At 51.9% G+C, this 17,112-nt stretch overlaps 2 protein-coding genes across 4 annotated transcripts in view; one reads left to right on the forward strand and one right to left on the reverse strand.

Moving 5' to 3' along the window:
- The first annotated feature begins 1,204 nt into the window (after positions 1 to 1,204).
- On the forward strand, positions 1,205 to 8,690 carry ARPC5L (actin related protein 2/3 complex subunit 5 like). Its single transcript, XM_058524031.1, has 4 exons — positions 1,205 to 1,433; positions 5,495 to 5,567; positions 6,745 to 6,921; positions 8,149 to 8,690. The coding sequence occupies exons 1-4, from the start codon at positions 1,279 to 1,281 to the stop codon at positions 8,209 to 8,211; spliced, it is 468 nt and encodes a 155-aa protein (XP_058380014.1). The 5' UTR covers positions 1,205 to 1,278; the 3' UTR covers positions 8,212 to 8,690.
- Positions 8,691 to 11,349: 2,659 nt separating this feature from the next.
- GOLGA1 (golgin A1) overlaps positions 11,350 to 17,112 on the reverse strand; it is a 44,033-nt gene continuing 38,270 nt past the window's right edge. For all 3 annotated transcript variants that reach the window (XM_058524013.1, XM_058524015.1, XM_058524012.1), the window contains 6 exons: positions 16,930 to 17,087; positions 16,333 to 16,476; positions 14,067 to 14,126; positions 13,303 to 13,473; positions 12,690 to 12,776; positions 11,350 to 12,124 (listed from right to left, as the gene is read on the reverse strand). In XM_058524013.1, the coding sequence (XP_058379996.1) occupies positions 12,044 to 12,124; positions 12,690 to 12,776; positions 13,303 to 13,473; positions 14,067 to 14,126; positions 16,333 to 16,476; positions 16,930 to 17,087 (701 nt within the window). In that variant the 3' untranslated portion in view covers positions 11,350 to 12,043. The remainder of the gene's footprint in view (positions 12,125 to 12,689; positions 12,777 to 13,302; positions 13,474 to 14,066; positions 14,127 to 16,332; positions 16,477 to 16,929; positions 17,088 to 17,112) is intronic.

Here is a 17,112-nt window from a genome sequence, read left to right on the forward strand (position 1 = left end):
TGTCTTGTGGCCTGCCTGGGTCACAAAGATTTCTTCCAAGGTATGGAGCTGAAAGACAGGTGGGCCTTGTCTATTTTCAGGACCCCCTGAGACTTTAATTCAGCACCTATTTCCCCCTGTAGGAGTCTGTATCTTTAGCACCCAAGATTAGGTAGCATCATAGTCTGGCAATATTTTTGACCTGTAGACAGTTCAATGAGAAGTATTCGAAGCAATAAGAATGAATCACATTTCATTAACTACCGGCCTTTATTAAAAAGAGTACTATTATATGAAAACAAAGACTCAATTTAGTCGAAGGCTAAGGACCATTAACAGAACCCCTCAAGCAACAGCCCAGGCACCTAATGGTGGCAGTAGAGTCGCCTTTGACTCTGCCCTACCTCCCCCCACCTCCATCTTGCCCCATCTCAGACTCAGGGGATTCGGCTTCCTACCAGGATATGCCTCTCCAGCCTGGCCCGACGTCAGCCCCAAGGACCTCGTCCTTCCTGCCAGGATGGTGGCCAGAGTCATCTCCCTCTTCCCGCCGCCCACCCGCCCGGCCAAGGTGTCTGCTACACGCCGCACCCTCAAGTCCAAATGTCTTCATAGTCTTGTCAGCACCCTGGATACCCTTTAAACGTCTATAAAGTCTCCCAGTCCGTTAACAACAGGGTCTCTGTGTACAAGGCAGAGGCTGCCTCCTCGGAGCTCAGTGTAGTGGCGTTCAAGGCTCCCAAGATCCAGACCAGGCTCCCCCACCCCCGTCACTCCTCGGGGACTAAGAACTACTACTCATCCCTCAGGCCTCAGCTCGAAGGTTTCTTCTCCAAGAAGCCTGCCCGGCACTCGACACGTAGGGCCGGCCGCCTTCTCCTGGGCCCCCGGCCCCTCAGGCTGGGCAGTGAGGCCCCCGGAGTCCGCGGCCGTGCCCGCGCCGGCCCTTCCAGGGGCTCCTTGGACGCAGGAAGGAAACCGAAGAACGAGCGCAGTTACGGCGCCTACGATGCTGGCTGGGGCCCTCTCCTCGGATGGGAAGAGGGGAGTGCAGCAGGCTACTTCTCCAGCCCCTCCAGTCGCTCCGGAGGCGCCCCCACAGGCCCCGCCCCTCCGTCCCACCGGCACTTCCGGTTCCGGCGTGGGCCGGAAGTGGGCGGGCACGGCGGCTGCGCGCGGAGGAGGAGGAGGCGGTGCCGGCGGCCGCTTCCCGCCCCCGAGCCGGAGCCGGTGCTGAGCAGAGCCGAGCCGAGGTCCGGCCCGGAGCGGAGCCGGCTGAGCGGGCGCCGAGCCCCCGCCATGGCCCGGAACACGCTGTCCTCGCGCTTCCGTCGGGTGGACATCGACGAGTTCGACGAGAACAAATTCGTGGACGAGCACGAGGAGGCGGCGGCGGCGGCGGCGGCGGCCGAGCCAGGCCCGGACCCGAGCGAGGTGGACGGGCTCCTGCGGCAATATCCTTCCCCGGCGCGGCGGCCTGGGCTCCCCTGTGGCCCGGCCTTCCCACTTCCCTCCTTCCCGGCTCCGGTCCCGTGGGCCGGCCTCCCCACTCCTCTTACCCCGGCCCGCTCAGCTCGGTCTCCCAGCTCCCTTCCCATCGGGCTCCCCTCTGGCCAGCTCCCCTCAGTCCGGGTGTCCCCTCTTCCCCCTGACCCGGCCTCCCCCTACCTCGTCCCTGGCCCCGGCCCCCAGAGCCTCCCTCAGCAGCGCAGCCCCATGCGGCCCCTAGACCCTGGTGACCGGCCCGCTCGGCGGCCCCGGGAGCGTGCCGGACGGCCTCGGCCCCGCACTCCTCCAGGCCTCTTCTCTGTTCTCTTTCTTGCTTCTTCATCCTCTCAGGCTGTCCCTTCTTTGGGGGCCCCGTCACTCCATCCCTCGCTTGCAGGAAATGGGGGCATTCTCGGGCTTGATCGGCGGGAGGGGCCGAGGTGAGCCACCGCTGAGTAATTGAGCGGCCGGGGCGGCTCCAGGGCAGCCCTCTCGCGCTGGATTGCAGCACCACACGAAGATGGGTGGGTGGATGGGGAAAGGACCCAAGGGGGAGCGCAACCTGCAGCGTTAGTCCAGCCCTGAGGTCTGAGCCTGTGCTCCTCCCACCCCAGAATCAAACTGACCCTCCAGCTTGATGCCACTCTTTGTCGCCCATTCTTGGGCTTTGGACCTTCATGGTCTCATCCACGTTCAACAAGTGAGTTTTGGCTCCCTTCCCCCTGCTACCTTTCTTGTGCAGGAAGCAGTGGAAAAAACTAGTAGTTTAGAGCTAAGAAAAACCAGAGTCAAGTAAAATGTAAAAGTAGAGCCCCACGCCTGCAAATGACCTTTCTTGTGGCCACAGAAAACAGCGTTTAGAAAACAAGATTAAAAATAGAGGTGGTTGTCACAGCCTGCTTGGTCCCTTAGCAGTTTGAGCACAGGAAACTGACTTATTCTCACAGGAAGGATTTTTCTTGATTCAAATGGTGTTACAGGAAGCGCCCACCCCTCCCCCGCGCTCACCAGGGCAGGGTTGGAGGCTCCTGCTGTATATAAAGCAGGTTCTGGGTGTTTAATCAGTTGACTCAGCTTGGGAAGGCAGGCCCAGAGACTGGCTTTGGGAGGAGTCCTGCAGTGTTCTTCCAATTTACCTTTAAAACAAAAACCTTCTGACTTTCTTTCTTTGAACAGGAATGTGTTGTCAAAGGTGGGGATTCAAACTTGTATTTCCTACCCCATCAGGATCACCTTGCTTACCCCACTGGCGAAATGGGGTCATGAGAAGGGCCCCCACGAGAGAAGGTTGGTTTTGCAGTCTGGTGCAGGACCTGGCTCGTGGGCAGGCAGTGCCAAATGGGCTCCAAGTTCAGGCCTGTGGCCCAGAACCATCCGCAGATGGGGAGAACAAGGTCTGGTTACCTGCTGGCTTGGTCCTGGTGCTGTAGGGACTTGAAGGTCATCTCTTGGTACGCCCCTGACTAGTGATAGTCAGGTTCCTTGAGGCTGCTTAGCACATCCAGTAGATGGTAGTTTCTCCACTAATGGCAGTGTCAGAAACCTTGTTACCATGGAGAGTGTACCTCCTGGGATTGGGGAAAGGGAGGTTAGCACGTGAGAACTGAAATTCTGGCAAATGTGGGGCCTGGGGAGGAAGAACTAATACTTACTGAGTCCCTACCACGTGGTATTGGACTCACATTAGATCGTTGAATTTAAACTATGGAACAGACTTCTAGGAGTCTCAGGACAGAGGCAAGGGAAGTAGGGATAGGGGGTGGTTGATTGGAGTAGGGGAAGGTAGGGAGGAGGTCTGTCCTAGTGCTGTATAGGGAAGCAAGTCCTGGTGGGAGATCACACAGAAGCAATAGAAAGAACATGGGCCATGCATCCACACAGACCCAACTCTATCAGGCTCTAGCTGTGTGACCTTGAGTAGGTCACATACCCTCTCTGAACCTTAGCATCCTCCTCTGTTAAAAGGAGGAGAACCATGCTGGACTTCGAGGTTCCATGGGAGCATCGCTGGGCAAAATCCCAGAAGGCTTCTGCACAGTGCTGGGCACACAGCAAGTGCCTGGACGTGCAGCTTGCGTCTGTGGGTGGAGCGGCAGCAGGGCTTGTAGGAGGAGCTTGGTTTTTGGAGTCAGGCATATTTGGGTTGAAGGCCAGCTGGACAGCTTAGCTTTGTGACCTTGGGCAGGTCATTTCCCTTCTCTGGGCCTCAAATTCATTGCCTTTAAAATGAGAATAATGATTCTTGTCGCAGAGTTGTTAGCAGTAATGAAGTAACACATCAGAGCACCTGGCACAGGATCTGAGATCTGGTAGGGATTTTAAAGTATTAGTTCCTTTTCTTTGCTGAAGCACCTTCTGGTGCTCTGGAGCAGCGATCTGTCCAGAGCAGTGGTTTGAGTGATCTTGCGGAACTTGGTGCTACTGGGATCTAATGGGTAGAGGCCAGGGATGCTGCTAAATATTGTATGTTGCACAGGACAGACCCCACATCATTCATCTGGTCTGAAATGTCACTAGTGCCGTGGTTGAGAACCCCTGATTTGGAGGAGACTAGGGGCTGGGCAGGGTTCCCCAGCCTCCACAGCCTGTTCTCTGGAAGGGCCTAAAGCCAGCTGAGTACAGAGGCCAGCTTGATAAATGGTGTGCCCTCCTGCTCCCCAGCTCTCCTGGGCTGCTGAACGCCCTTCCCCATCTGCACCTGCAGTGAATGCTGGGTACCTGGTGCCAGAGAGAGGTCACTAAAGCAGTGACTCCTTTTGCCTCCTGGACCAGTCGTTCTCCCCTTCCCCATCCATCTTCAGAATGATTTTGTTTTCCAACCATGCTGGTTTGTGAAGAGCACCAACCAGCATTTCTTTTTAAGCCTCTGGGACTCTGCTTATTGTTCTGGGATGCCAAATTAGAAAGGAGTTCTGAGGTAGAGGTTATCAGGGGCTGATATCAGACTGGCCCTCACCTGGCTGGGGAAAAGGAATTCCAAAGCTGAGAGACACAGGGAGTGGGCTGCCTCTCATGTGGAAGGTGGATCGGAGCCCAGCAGGGGGCCGGGAAGCTCGTCAGGAGGGGCTCCCCGGGTGGCGTGGGCCCAGCTCAGTCAAGATGGAGCCCACACTAGGGAAGACAGGACTCGGCTGTGCTCCGGAGGCTGCGTCTGTTCACACGTGGGTATCGCTGCATGAACAGGAGTAGAGACCCGATTGGGCACAAGCCATTCCTTGTTCTATTTTTGAAGCTTTTTGGCTGAAGCCAGTGTTTCAGATGAGGAAATGAAAGTCGGCTGATGTAATTCAGTTTAAAATAGGTGTCACCTTTGGGGACCTAGCCCAGATTGTAATTTTCTTTTTAGTGCTGGGTGTTCAGAACTCAGCAATGAATGTGTCAGGATTGCAACTAAGGTTTGGGGAATGGGGAGGGTGGCGGGATCGGCTCATTTTGTTGGCAAAAGTTTCTTTTAGATTAATAAATTTCCCTCTGGTAGCAGTTGGGACCTCACTGACCTGGGTAGGTCTTGGAAGATAGAAGTTTTAGCACATCTTAATTTCTTTAATGGTTTAACTGATAGAGAACATTGGATTAAGAGTCGGGAGGCCTCTGTTTGTGCCTTCATTCTTCCCTTTTGAGAATGAGACTCTCACATGGTGGTGGTGAGGATCCAGTGGGGCAGATATGGTGCCCGGGACCGAGCAGGTGCAGGCAGGGTAACCCCCGCGAGGACCGCTGCTTTGCTTCTGCCTTCCAGGGAGGGAGGCAGGGAGTGTCCAGACTGGCTTTGAGGGGGAAGTTTAGGGGGCAGCAGAAGGAGGGGCTTGCAGGGATGGCAGAGGCGCCCTCCACCCTCTGTGTGGCTCAGGAAAGCGAGAGGCTACTCTCTAAACAGGCTCTGCCCACCTGGAAGCCGCAGTGGGCCGTGGGTGGATGTGGATAAGATACCCTGTGACTCCACTCTCTTCAGCTGTGTTTGAAGTGAGTTCATTAATAAAAGTGTGGACATGCTCGAGCCTACCATCCTTAACCAGTGGGGATGCACAGGGGACATGCTCCGGGCCTTTCACGCAGCCTTGCGGAACTCTCCCGTCAACACCAAGAATCAGGCCGTGAAGGTAACGGTAAAGGGGGCGTGCTGCAGCTCTGCTGGGTGGTGCTGGGACAGGGCTGTGCTTGTCCATGTCCCCAGCTGCGCGTGAGCTCCTGGGGCTTCGGACGGCGTCTGTTTCATCTCTGTATCAGTGAGTACCTGCCAAGGGTGTGAGCTGGCACTGGGCAGTGCTCCGCAGAAGCCTTCTGGCGCCCCTGACATCAGAGCTGTCAGCGTTTACAGTGGAAGCTCCCCAAAGAAACCTTCATTCCTCCCCAGGGCCTCATGGCTGAGAAGTCAGCCCAGCCCTTGCTGATTAGCAAAACTATAAATTAGCCTGCCACGGGGGACCTCCGTGGTTATGCTTTTATAGGCTGTTTGAATAGGCTTTATTTGCATGAGGATTTTCAGTGCTTTTAAGATTTCCTGCCTTTTAAAAAGTAGGTGAAAAGATACAGTTGTGCATCCCTTAGGCTGTCTAAAATTTCATTGCTGAGGCTGTCTAAAATTGGGTCCAGGGCAAGGGGTCTCTCTGAAACTGAGATTTTGCCATCTTGTCACAGCATCCTGATGTAATCAGTGGCTGCACCCCTCAAATGTGGAGGGGAATGGCCCCTCTGTAGTGGGGGTAATGCAGAGGGAAGCTGCAGCCAAGGAAAGCTGTTTCTTTAAAAAATGGATCTCCCCAGTAGTGATGCTTCTCCCCAGTAGACCACTTATTCCCCCCAAAAGAAGTGCAGTAATTTACTGGCATAAATAAGGGATACTTTGAAATTTAAATCAATAAAAGAATTTCAGCCCACTTATTTTTTTTAACCATCCCAGACAAATTAGAAATCGGGCAAGGGCTGGCCTGGTGGCATAGTGGTTAAGTTTGTGTGCTCTGCTTCAGTGACCCGGGGTTTGCAGGTTCAGGTCCCGGGTGCAGACCTATATACTGCTCATCAAGCCATGCTGTGGCGGCCTCCCACATACAAACTAGAGGAAGATTGGCACAGATGTTAGCTCAGGGACAATCTTGCTCAAGCAAAAAGAGGAAGATTGGCAACAGATGTTACCTTAGGGCCAATCTTCCTCCCAAAAGAAAAAAACAGCGGGCAGTGTTTCTCACCACTTAGTTTGGAGTTTCTGTGCCTGCAGTGGGGGACATGGATGTGCCTGGGCTGTGGCTCTAGACCTCACTCCCTTTCTCTGTCTTCTAGGAACGAGCCCAGGGCGTGGTGCTGAAAGTGCTTACAAATTTTAAGAGCAGCGAAATTGAGCAAGCTGTGCAGTCACTGGACAGAAATGGCATTGACTTGCTAATGAAGTACATTTATAAAGGGTTTGAGAAGCCCACAGAAAATAGCAGCGCAGTGTTACTCCAGTGGCACGAAAAGGTACGTGAACACATTGCCCACACAGGCAGCCCGCTGACTCACCCAAAGCCCAGGGTTCAGACTAGCGGGCCAGATTTTCCAGAACAAACATAGGATGGTCTGGTGGGCATATGAGAATAAGAGGCCACACCTAAAACAACCTGGGACATGTGACCACTTGCCTCGCCCAAGGAAGTACCTGGTAGGGTCCACTGTCTCTGCTACTCACCGTTGCGTTAGCTGATTGATGCCGGGCAGGTGACTTGGCGTGGTAAGGTAGCTGGGGCGTCCCAGGGAGAGGGAGGCAGGCTTGCTGGCACCTGGGGCTTCAGACTACGTGCTTTGCACTGGTGGAGGTGGTGGTCCAGGGGGTACTTAGGAATGCAGGCTGAGCCCTCTAGCTTGCTCTGAGGGCTTCCTGCTCCAGCCTCAGCCTCACCAGGCCAGAGAGGGCAGTGGCAAAACCTTGATAGTCACTTAATGGGGCCTTCATCCACCTGAAACAGAAAAAGCTGTGCTTGTCCTTTGCTTGGGTCGGTATAAGAGCAAGGCCTGTGCCCTGCCTGTGTGCCAGTGTCCCCCGCCCTGTAGAGCTACAGGAAGCACGCCCACCATTAAAGGAGACCAGGCTATTTCTAACACAATGTCCTTCCCGAAAGGCTCTGTTGAGTTTAAGGGAGTGGTCCTCTTCCTGAGGGGTCAGTCACTTGGGCATCCTCGTTGCTGGGCTGGGGTTGTGGCCTTTGGTCCTGCTGGTGGCTGTGCTCTGCCTGCTCGGCTGGAAGGAGAGCTCCTGGTGCATGGGGGAGCGGAGCAAGCCCTCTGCATGGTGTGGAGCCCAGGCTCTTGGGTCCTTTTAAGATACCTAGGTGCTCAGCCCTGTTGGCGTTTCTCGTGAGGGCTCCAGGAGGCAGCTCTGACGGGCTAATGTCTAAGTGCCCAGGGCAGGGAGGCTGGAAACTAGAGCTTGTTGAAAGGGAAGCTTAGGGGCTCTGCTGTGTGTGTGCTTGTGACCGTGTTTTCAAGCCCAGTTTTGCTGCCTCATGGACCCCTGGCTCCAGGCCAGGGCTCCGTCCCTAGGTGGGCACTGTTGCCACCTCCTAACTGTGCTCTCGCAGGAATCCTTCTTCAGAGGGTCTGTGACGTACGGGTCCTAGGTCGGGGAGTGCATGCTCCTGTCTCCCCTGGAAGCCAGGCTTCTGGACCCAGCAGGGCTCGTTTGACACGTTTCCTTTTCTGCCCCCACAGGCATTAGCAGTAGGAGGACTAGGCTCCATTATAAGAGTTCTTACAGCAAGAAAGACTGTTTAAAAAAAAAAGACTCATGTTACCTTGAGAAGAATGTGGATGCACAGGCTGCTGAAGGAAGGATTGACAACGGACCATCTTCCTAGGAACTCCCAACTAAACTATTGCAGGATATGCATCCGCTGACGTCTATTTTATTTTCAAGGTGGAGGGAGAAATCGTCTTACTGTTTCTTAAATCCTTTGCAGGATCTGATAGTCTCTGCCTTTGTCCCCGAGTACTGCAGAACTGACATTGTGACTGTCCACCAGAGTGGCTGGCCAGCGTTGGCCAGGTGTACCTGTGTGCACTGCCTGTTTCCAGCAGGGGAGGGAGGACTGGGGCAGGTGCAGATCCAAGGGCTGTGGGGGAAGGGAGAGCCTGTTTTGAAGTGGAAAGCCCCGAGGGCTTGTACAGACATCCTGGCCTCCCAGAGGAGGCGGGCTCTGGGGTTCATTGTCAAGTGCCTGCTGCATCAATAAAGCTCTTGGCTCATTAGTGTACACATTGCAGTGTGTTTCATGTACGTAAAAACAATGGGTGATGAACGGGATGGTAACGAATGAGAGGTCGACTGTTCTGGAAACTTGATGTGGAGAGGGAGATGTGTGTCCCTGGTGAGCCATCCCCAGGAGCACATGGCAGTCCAGTCTTGCCACAGGAGTACCTCGGGCCTGGGCTCCAGTGCCCCTGCTGCCATGAGAGATGTTTGGCTGAAGAACTATTCATTGTTTTTACTCCTCTGATTTGTATGTAATTTTGGAGCTTATTTAATTTAATAAAGTGCCAAGCATTCAATAACTGACCTAGGCTTTAAAAGTCTTCAGTTTGTGTGACTGCACTTGGAGTCTTTTTGAGAATGGGCCTCAGGACCGGCCTGGTCACCATCTCCTGACGCTGGTTTGGCTATGTGGCAGGAACACTTACTGCGACGTTGACAAGTTTTCTTTAAAGCCAGAAACGGGCTGGCCTGGTGGCACAAGTGGTTAAGTACGTGTACTCTGCTGCGGCAGCCCGGGGTTTGCAGGTTCAGATCCCGGGCGTGCACTGACGGACTGCTTGTGAAGCCATGCTGTGGCGGCGTTTCATATAAAGTAGAGGAAGATGGGCACGGATGTTAGCTCAGGGCCAATCTTCCTCAGCAAAAAAAAAAAAAAAAAAAAAAGGATTGGCATCGGATGTTAGCTCAGGGCTGATCTTCCTCACAAAACAATAAATAAAGCCAGAAACAGGTAGCAATCAGCCTAAAGATATAAAAGGAACATGCTGTTCCCTATAACCACTAATGGGGAGCCTCTGGAGAGCAAAGATGCCTATCTCCATTTGAGCATATGTAACTGCAGTCTGCATTCTGTTAAAAGTGCAGACCCCATTCATATTCCTGAAGTTCTTCCAAGTTCTCCAAGGCATATGGGCCTTGGAGATAGACGCTGACTCAAGTGACAATCCTCCCAACTCCTGCAGAACCCCACCATTCCTGGGAGGTAGCACTAGGCTTCTGGCTTCCTTAAATTACATACTTATTCACCCAAACCCAATCTAGGGAGGTTCTTCCTGAAAGACAAATGTTCTATAGCCCCTGAAGTTGACCTTGAAGTATTAAATATGAGACACAATGTACTAAATTTAACAAGTCAAAGAAATACACACCAAACTGTATCAAGTAAAACCCACTGTAGTTGCATCTGGATTGAAGAGCTTTAATCAAAAAGTGTATTGCACCACAAGTGAATTTTCTACAGCAGTTTCAGATAACACAATCCCTATTTACAGCACGGAGGGAGTCATCAAGATCCAATGCTCATATAAAGGGGCTATATATACTGTATCATAGAACATTTTATACAAGTAAAAGTGCATTAAATCACTCAGAATATTGACTCCACTCTTCCTCTTAAAGCTGAAGGAAATTCAACATGCAGGAGGAAAGCCTGGTCAGTGAATCCTCCTGAGCAAGTACAGACTCAGCGATGGGCCCCACAACTACACCAAAAACTGCAGGGGCACGTGGGTGAGGAGAGACCAGCTCCAGGGCTGGAGAGCCTCCCTCAGAGGAGTTGGACGGGGCTCCCACAGCTGTGCCGTAGCTGCCTCTGCGATAGCTGCCTCTGCGAGCCCCGAACTACCGGATGTTAGGGGTTCTCTCCTTGAACAACTGGAAAAGCTACTTCTTACTCTTCAAATTCACTGAACAGGAGGGACTCCTGTTTTGTGTCCCCACCAGGTAAATGGAAAACAATATTCTAAACGAAAGACAGGCATCTGCAGGGAGGATCCGGGTAACTGGAGAATGGGTCACTTGGATGGCAGAGGGCCCGAGTTGGGATGAAGATGCTGCTGCCCTTGCTTGGTACTTCTAAGTGGTGGAAATGTAGTAGGTTACCTCTGCAAATTCTCGCTTTTCTGTGAGATTTGTTTTAACCTTGAGTATAACTGAGGAACATAACTTACCATCACTGGACAACTGATCATAGACTTAGGAGCTCTGGTTATTAGTTTTTTACTTAACCAACGAAACTTTCATCAAACTATAGATCCATAAACAGTTTCCCTTTAGGTTCGATACTGTGGCTTATCCAGAGCAAGCATGTTCCCTTTTCCATAACAATAATAAATACAAGTTTTTATCAGTCGCTACCAGAGCCATCTGCATGCTGTCGAGTACTGCAGCCCGCTGCGGGCTGTCCAGGTGCCACAGATGAATGTAGTGTCATCTTAAATTTCTGGGGGTAGGGTAAGGGAGAGAGATGGTGGCTCCACACACAAGGCAGACCACCTCCAAGGTTTTGGTCAAGGCTGGGGGAGGGACAGCTGCTGCTTCCTTGCAACACAGCAGACTGTCCTTAACAGCAGAAAACATGTGATTAGCATTTGCTCAGTGTCAGAACACAGAATTAAGAGCAAAGCAAATTAAATACCACCACTGCTTCAGCGGATACCACAGAATGCTAGTGAAATTACAAAGGGAGAGGAATCCCAACCTTAGAAATAATTTCCTCTTGATGCTCTGATTTTCCTTTAAGAACACCAGTTAAATGGATTTTATAATACAGAAGACGTTTATAATATTAGCGCAGAACTTTAGCTATAAAAAATAGTTTAAAATGGTTTACCAGCAACCTATCCAAGACAATACATTCATTAAAAAGGCAATTGAGTGTATTTGGTGCTATACTTAGGATCTTTTTATGTATTTGCTAGTTTTCCTCAGTAAAATGAGATACTGCCAGAAAGTTGCATACGCATTAATCCACACTGGTCCCAGAGTACCTTACAGTACACATCTAAAGTTCTAGGTGGTGTGAGAAACAAGGTGAAATAATGTTATCTTGAGAGGAAGGCTTAAACAGCCTCTTCTAACTCATCTGAACCCAAAGATGCTAACAGGGAAGGAGGATTTTTAACAGCCACCCCCGCTGCGTTGGCTCTTCATGGCAGAAGCAGGCGGGTCTAGCCTGATGGGCACCACTGCAAAGCGCTGTCTGGACATCCAGCGTCATCACTACACAATGGATCAGCTGCTCCTCTGACACGCTGACGGCTTCAGCTGTAAGTGCAATCTAACAGAGGATTCGGGTGCAGATGGGTGCTGGCCAGAGCCGGGGTTTTAGCAGCACTGTGGAAATGTGGGTCGTGCCAGGACCCTCCCATTTGGTGACCAGAATGACAGGATCAGCTACCTCCTGAGGTTCGTATCAGTCTGCAGGGAAGTGGGCTTCAAGTCTTGTAAACAATGTTTAGATGCTTGTACAAAATACTGCAGTTACAGTGATTAAAAACCCACCCAGACTGCTGTCAGTGTTCTTTTCACAGAAAGAGAGTCAGCCCCTGGAGCACCATCCTTGGGTAGTTCCCTCTAGGACCACGGTATCCGAGGGTTGGAGATGGATGGCCGGATGCTGCCCTTGGGAGCTGGCTTGGACCCAAACCACGACATCTGTGTTTGAAACAGAAAAGGCTCCTGAGAGGAGAATCAGGACTAGGTGCAGAGGATGCTGAAAGCTCCCTCCCCAGCCCTGGGCCACCCCCCCTGCCCTCCATGTGTCCTGACTCCGGCTGTGAGCAGAGCAGTGAAGACAATGGCTGAGATAAGCAGGCTGCAGGGCTGAGAGCCCATTCTGAGCATGGGAGGGAAACAGGAGAAAAAACTGAGTTGACAAGGACAAGGCATTGGAATTTTAGGTAATTTTTCCTTAAAATTTTTTTCTATATTATGAATACAAGTACTTTTATTTTTTTAAAGTCTAGGTGCTGGACCAGACCTGGGGCTACTGATGAAGTGATATCAATGAAAGTGCTTTGGAAACACAGGGCCTGTGGGTCAAGTTCAGCACAGACCTGTGGGCACAAAGCATGTCCTCAGTCAATACTGCCTGAGTCAAGCTCATCATCCAAAAGCACCCTCTAAGCTGATAATGCAGCTGTGGGCTCCTCTCATCTGCCAGCGCTGGGATTACTAATTACATCTTTTGGAAGCCGGACGGCAGACCAGGGATCCCTACCTTATACTCCAGGGTTTCTTTGAGCATGTTCTCTTCCTCTTGTGAAAAGTTTAGCAACACCGACACAGCTTTTATAAGATGAAAAGCCTGAAACAAAGTAAGTTTTGCTGCCATGGGCCTTGGTGGTGGTGGTGGGGGGACTCACGGGGCTAAATGGCAGCATTTCCTGGTTCTGCTCCTGAATGGGTTAGCAAGGACCACGTGGAGGGTGAAGTTGGGCATTCTGAGGTCTGATGGCAACGACAGGTTCTTTTTCTCCCCTCCATCTTTTACTTCGGGAACTGGCAAGATCGCCAGGACATCCAGGGCAGCTCTCTTGCTCTTCCGCAGGGTTCAGGAATGCTGGGCAGATCAGTGCCCTGTCCTCTGGCCTCAGCATCCAGCCCATATCTCCTAGGAGCCAATTCCCTAGTTGGTCCCCCCACCCTGCTTGCTGCTCAGTCAAGGCCAGTGCCAGCTAGAGAAATGACTAAGTGTCCACAATCATGGTCTAACTGAAGTGTAGGAGAGTAAAAAAGAAATGCACTTGGTGGGAAGCCATGCAGGGCTTGGACAAATGAGCCAGGCTGGGGGTGGAACTCAGTACCCAAAAGGCAACTCAGAAGCCCTTTACCTCGGATTCGCGACAGGACATGAATTTTAAAACCACGTGTTTAAGGTACTCGAAGTTGATCTCGCGGGCATCAGTCAGGTCAGCGTTATTCGTGACAGAAGGGGCCATGTTTGGCATCTCAGGGCCGGGCTTCTCCCGGACTTCAAAAAGCTCATTATCAGGTCTGATTTTCTGAAAAACCAATAGAAAGATGCTACATTGGACCCTTCAAGACAGGTCTGAAAATCACACGGGAGATACACCTGGCCCAAGCTGTGATCACCTGCTGTTCCTCTACCACACCTCTCATGAAGTGGGGAGAAAGGGCCGCACCTGGGAAGGAAGCACCAGCGTCTGAAGAAGGCTCAGACCCTCCAGGTGGGGTGGACGCAGGAGAGGGAGAGAGGTCATCTGGGGAAGCTCAGACATTTCCTCTCTCTGTGTCAGGACACATCCCCTGGGGCAGTGAGCAGGCCAGCCAGGGCAGACGTGCTGCTCTCCTCCTAGGTCTGGGCCTGGCACTCTGCCATGCACAGGTGGTGCACCCACCACTTCACTGACTTCTCAGATAACACACAGGCCAGAGGAGGAGGGCACATGCCGGAGGTCACAGAGCCACTTTTCAGGCATGTTCAAGCTGGCAGAGCCACTGTCCCACCAGCCAACATTTGACTTCCCAGAGACCCCTTGCAATCAACTGGGTTTCGGAAAAGGAGGATCATCACGCAGTGAGGGGCCCCAGATAGCTGAGGAGGGCACAGGCGGGGGGGAAGTGTGGCACTCACCAGTTCCTTCTGCAGAGTCTTTCTGAGTTCCAGCATCCTCTGCTGCATCTGCTTTATGGTCTGAGACAAACCCCCGCCCCCGCAAAAAGCCATTCATTAAATGAACATTTCACCATCTTTAAGGTGCAAAGGACAACAGAACAGACAGATGCCCCCTTGGGTCCCGTTACAAGTCCCTGCTTTGTCTCCCGAGAGGCCTGTGCTGTCACATCTGTGTGCCTGCTGCCTTGGCTCTGTCCCTCATGTGCCACTGCTTTGCACACACTTGCTCTCCAGGCCCCACAATGGCCAGGGAAGTCGTCACATCCCCCTCTGTGGAGCACGCGAAATGCCCCAGTGCTGCCCCACCCCTCCCCATGGCTTGGTCCTCAGGACTCCTTCCCATGCTTTAGCCTCTCTAAGTAGTACAGCTAGAAACACCTCTGTACAGTGTATTTTGTCCTTCAGGATTATATTTATGTGCTATGATCTCAAGTACGATACTCAGGCCAAAATTTATGGTTCTCATCACCACCCTTGCTCTCCTGAAATACCAGGATAATTTGCAAGGCTTGTTTTGAACAGTGTAAAAGACCATGGTTTTTCTGCACAACCCACCAACGTTGTGTTTTATATCTTTTATTTATTGTCTTTTATTTATTTTTAGTGAGTTTAATTAGTATTATGAGCCTTAAATGTAATTTATTACACATTCCATTGATCACCAGAAAGGCTGAACTCTGTTTTCCCAATGAAAAAATTTACTGTATAACCAGCAATGCAGGAAAAAATTTCAAATAAACATTTCTCCAAAGTGTCACAACTGTAACATATCAGAATGAGTATCAAAATGAGTTTTGCCTGTGGACTTCTAGTCCATGTCACCATTCTTGCACTGAGAAGCTAGAATTTTGAACGGTATTTTTCATTTATCAGAGTTTTCACAGCTTTCTACAGTTTTCCTAAATAAACTTTCCATGTGACAGTAAGTCCAGGGGATGCCCCACATCTTATGATGTAGCTGAGTTTCCTTTTTTAAACAAAGCTGTAACGAGCTTTTCCTCAAGAGGTGCCTCCACAGTCTCTAGAGGAATGAGACGACTGGGTCACAGGACCGTGAGCGTCTCCAGCTCCGTCGAGCACATTAAAGGGCCTCTGACACAGGTGAGAAGCAGCTCATTGTGGGTGTAGTTTGAAGGGCGAGCCAGAGGATTTGCTCGTGGTGTGGATATTGGTTGAGAAAGAAACAACATGGTTGAGGACAACTCCCAGGGTTTTGCCGTCTACTGAGACAGGAAAGAGGGCAGTAGACGCTGGGGAGCATGGTGCATCTGAAGTTTGGTTCTGGATGTTTTAAGTTGCAGATGCCTTTCAGACATTCATGTAGAGATACAGAGCAGACAGACACAGGAGTCTGGAGTTCATGGGAGCTGTGTGACCTGAGATATGGATGTGGGAGCCAGCAGTGTACAGTACGGTGAGATCGCCAAGGGAGGGAGTGCAATTTACAGAAGAGGTCGAGCGCTCGACCCTGGGGCACACGGTGTTTGTCATTTTTCTGTGTGTAGGCTATACTTCACAGTAAGAGATTAAATGTGAGGGTCGGAGGGAAAGAGAAAGAACAATTTTTCCCTTTGTTAAAGATCTAAAAAAAGTACACACATATAATCACACAATTTGGGGGCGGAATTTCAGGCCAGAGCAATAACTAGCCAGCACATTTAACTTCACAGGGCACTTTAAAAACCAGAATCAAATAACACCCTGCATTTACAGGTGCAGAGGCCTGGTGGAGAAGGGGTGGGTGGGTGGAATCATGACATTTATTAAGCCTCTACCAAATACCAGAAATTTTGCAGGACAGCTAACAATCATTTCACCCCCCAACACCCCCGACCCCCATCCTCCCAAAAAACCACTTAAAGGCAGGTCTCGTGGCTATCATTTCACAGCTGTACATAGGACGTGCAGAGGTAAGGTGACTGGTCCAATGTGACCCAGCTGGTGACAGCAGAGGTGGCTGGGAACACCTAGGCCTGCTGCTGCTCAGGCTCTGACACTGGGGCCATTATCTCAAGTGGGGGTAGGGGACGGGGGAGTGTGATGGGAAGAGGACAACGCAGGAGGTAAACAAGAGAGGAAAACCAGGAATGCCCCTTTAGATGAAGAGGTAGTATCTCCCCCGGGAGGTGCCCAGGGGCACCAGCAAACAAGGGACAAATGGTTTTAGGCACAAGGACAGGGAAAGAGCAGAGATACAAACGGCTGAGATAAAGAGCATCCTCACCTTATTTTTCTCTAGAAGTTGCTGCTCCAAGTCCTGTTTTTCCTTCTGTAGCTGCCTCAGATCCATGGCCCCCATCTCACCATTTGGTATTCCCCCTGCAGCCGGAAGCTGGTATGTGGGGTCCTGCATGGCCCTCAAGGTTACCTACAGGGCAGTGGCAGCAAGTTGAGAGCCAGGACAGGTAACGGTCAAGCTAAGGTCCATGGGGAAGAGGACCAGACTCGTTCCAAAGGTGTGGACTGGTGTGCTCCACTGGGCGGCTGGCCAAGAACCAAACTTAACCTACGGAGAGCCAGTCCAATGCCTTCCAGAGCGACAATTAGCTTTCCATGCAGCGACTCTGCTCGGAAGGAAAGGGCTTTAACACCCGACCACTGACAGATGCAGCCACATCTGGTGGGCTCCTCAAGACTCACAACCTCCTAGTCAGTGAAGTGCCCCACTTTAAAGGCAGGAAGCTAAAGCACAGGGAAGTGACTTGCCCAACGTCCCGTAGCGAGTGGACGCCAGCGCCCTTCCCTGCGTCTCCCCCCGTGTCTTGCTGCAGCACACACTGCTGCCACCACGCCACGGCCTGGCGGGCCAGATGGGACTTACGTGAGGCTCGCTGACTGAGAGCGCCAACCCCTGCGCCTGGCCCGGCTGCCTCAGCAGGCCCTCCCGCGCAGTGGCCTCTGACTCCTGCGCCCGCAGGCTCCTCAGGGCCTCCAGCTCGCTCTGCAGCTGGTGTGTCTGCAGCAGGGCCGAGTCATGACCTAAGCCAGCAGAGGGGAGGTGAGC

The sequence above is a fragment of the Diceros bicornis genome, chromosome 28, assembly GCF_020826845.1.
Source record: "Diceros bicornis minor isolate mBicDic1 chromosome 28, mDicBic1.mat.cur, whole genome shotgun sequence".
NCBI lineage: Eukaryota > Metazoa > Chordata > Mammalia > Perissodactyla > Rhinocerotidae > Diceros > Diceros bicornis.

Excerpts from the sequence above, each read along its gene's own strand:
- ARPC5L (XM_058524031.1), top strand. The coding sequence starts at position 1,279 with ATGGCCCGGAACACGCTGTCCTCGCGCTTCCGTCGGGTGGACATCGAC. Across the intron at positions 5,568-6,744 it reads CCAAGAATCAGGCCGTGAAG|GAACGAGCCCAGGGCGTGGT; the intron begins GTAACGGTAAAG and ends TCTGTCTTCTAG. Across the intron at positions 6,922-8,148 it reads TACTCCAGTGGCACGAAAAG|GCATTAGCAGTAGGAGGACT; the intron begins GTACGTGAACAC and ends CTGCCCCCACAG.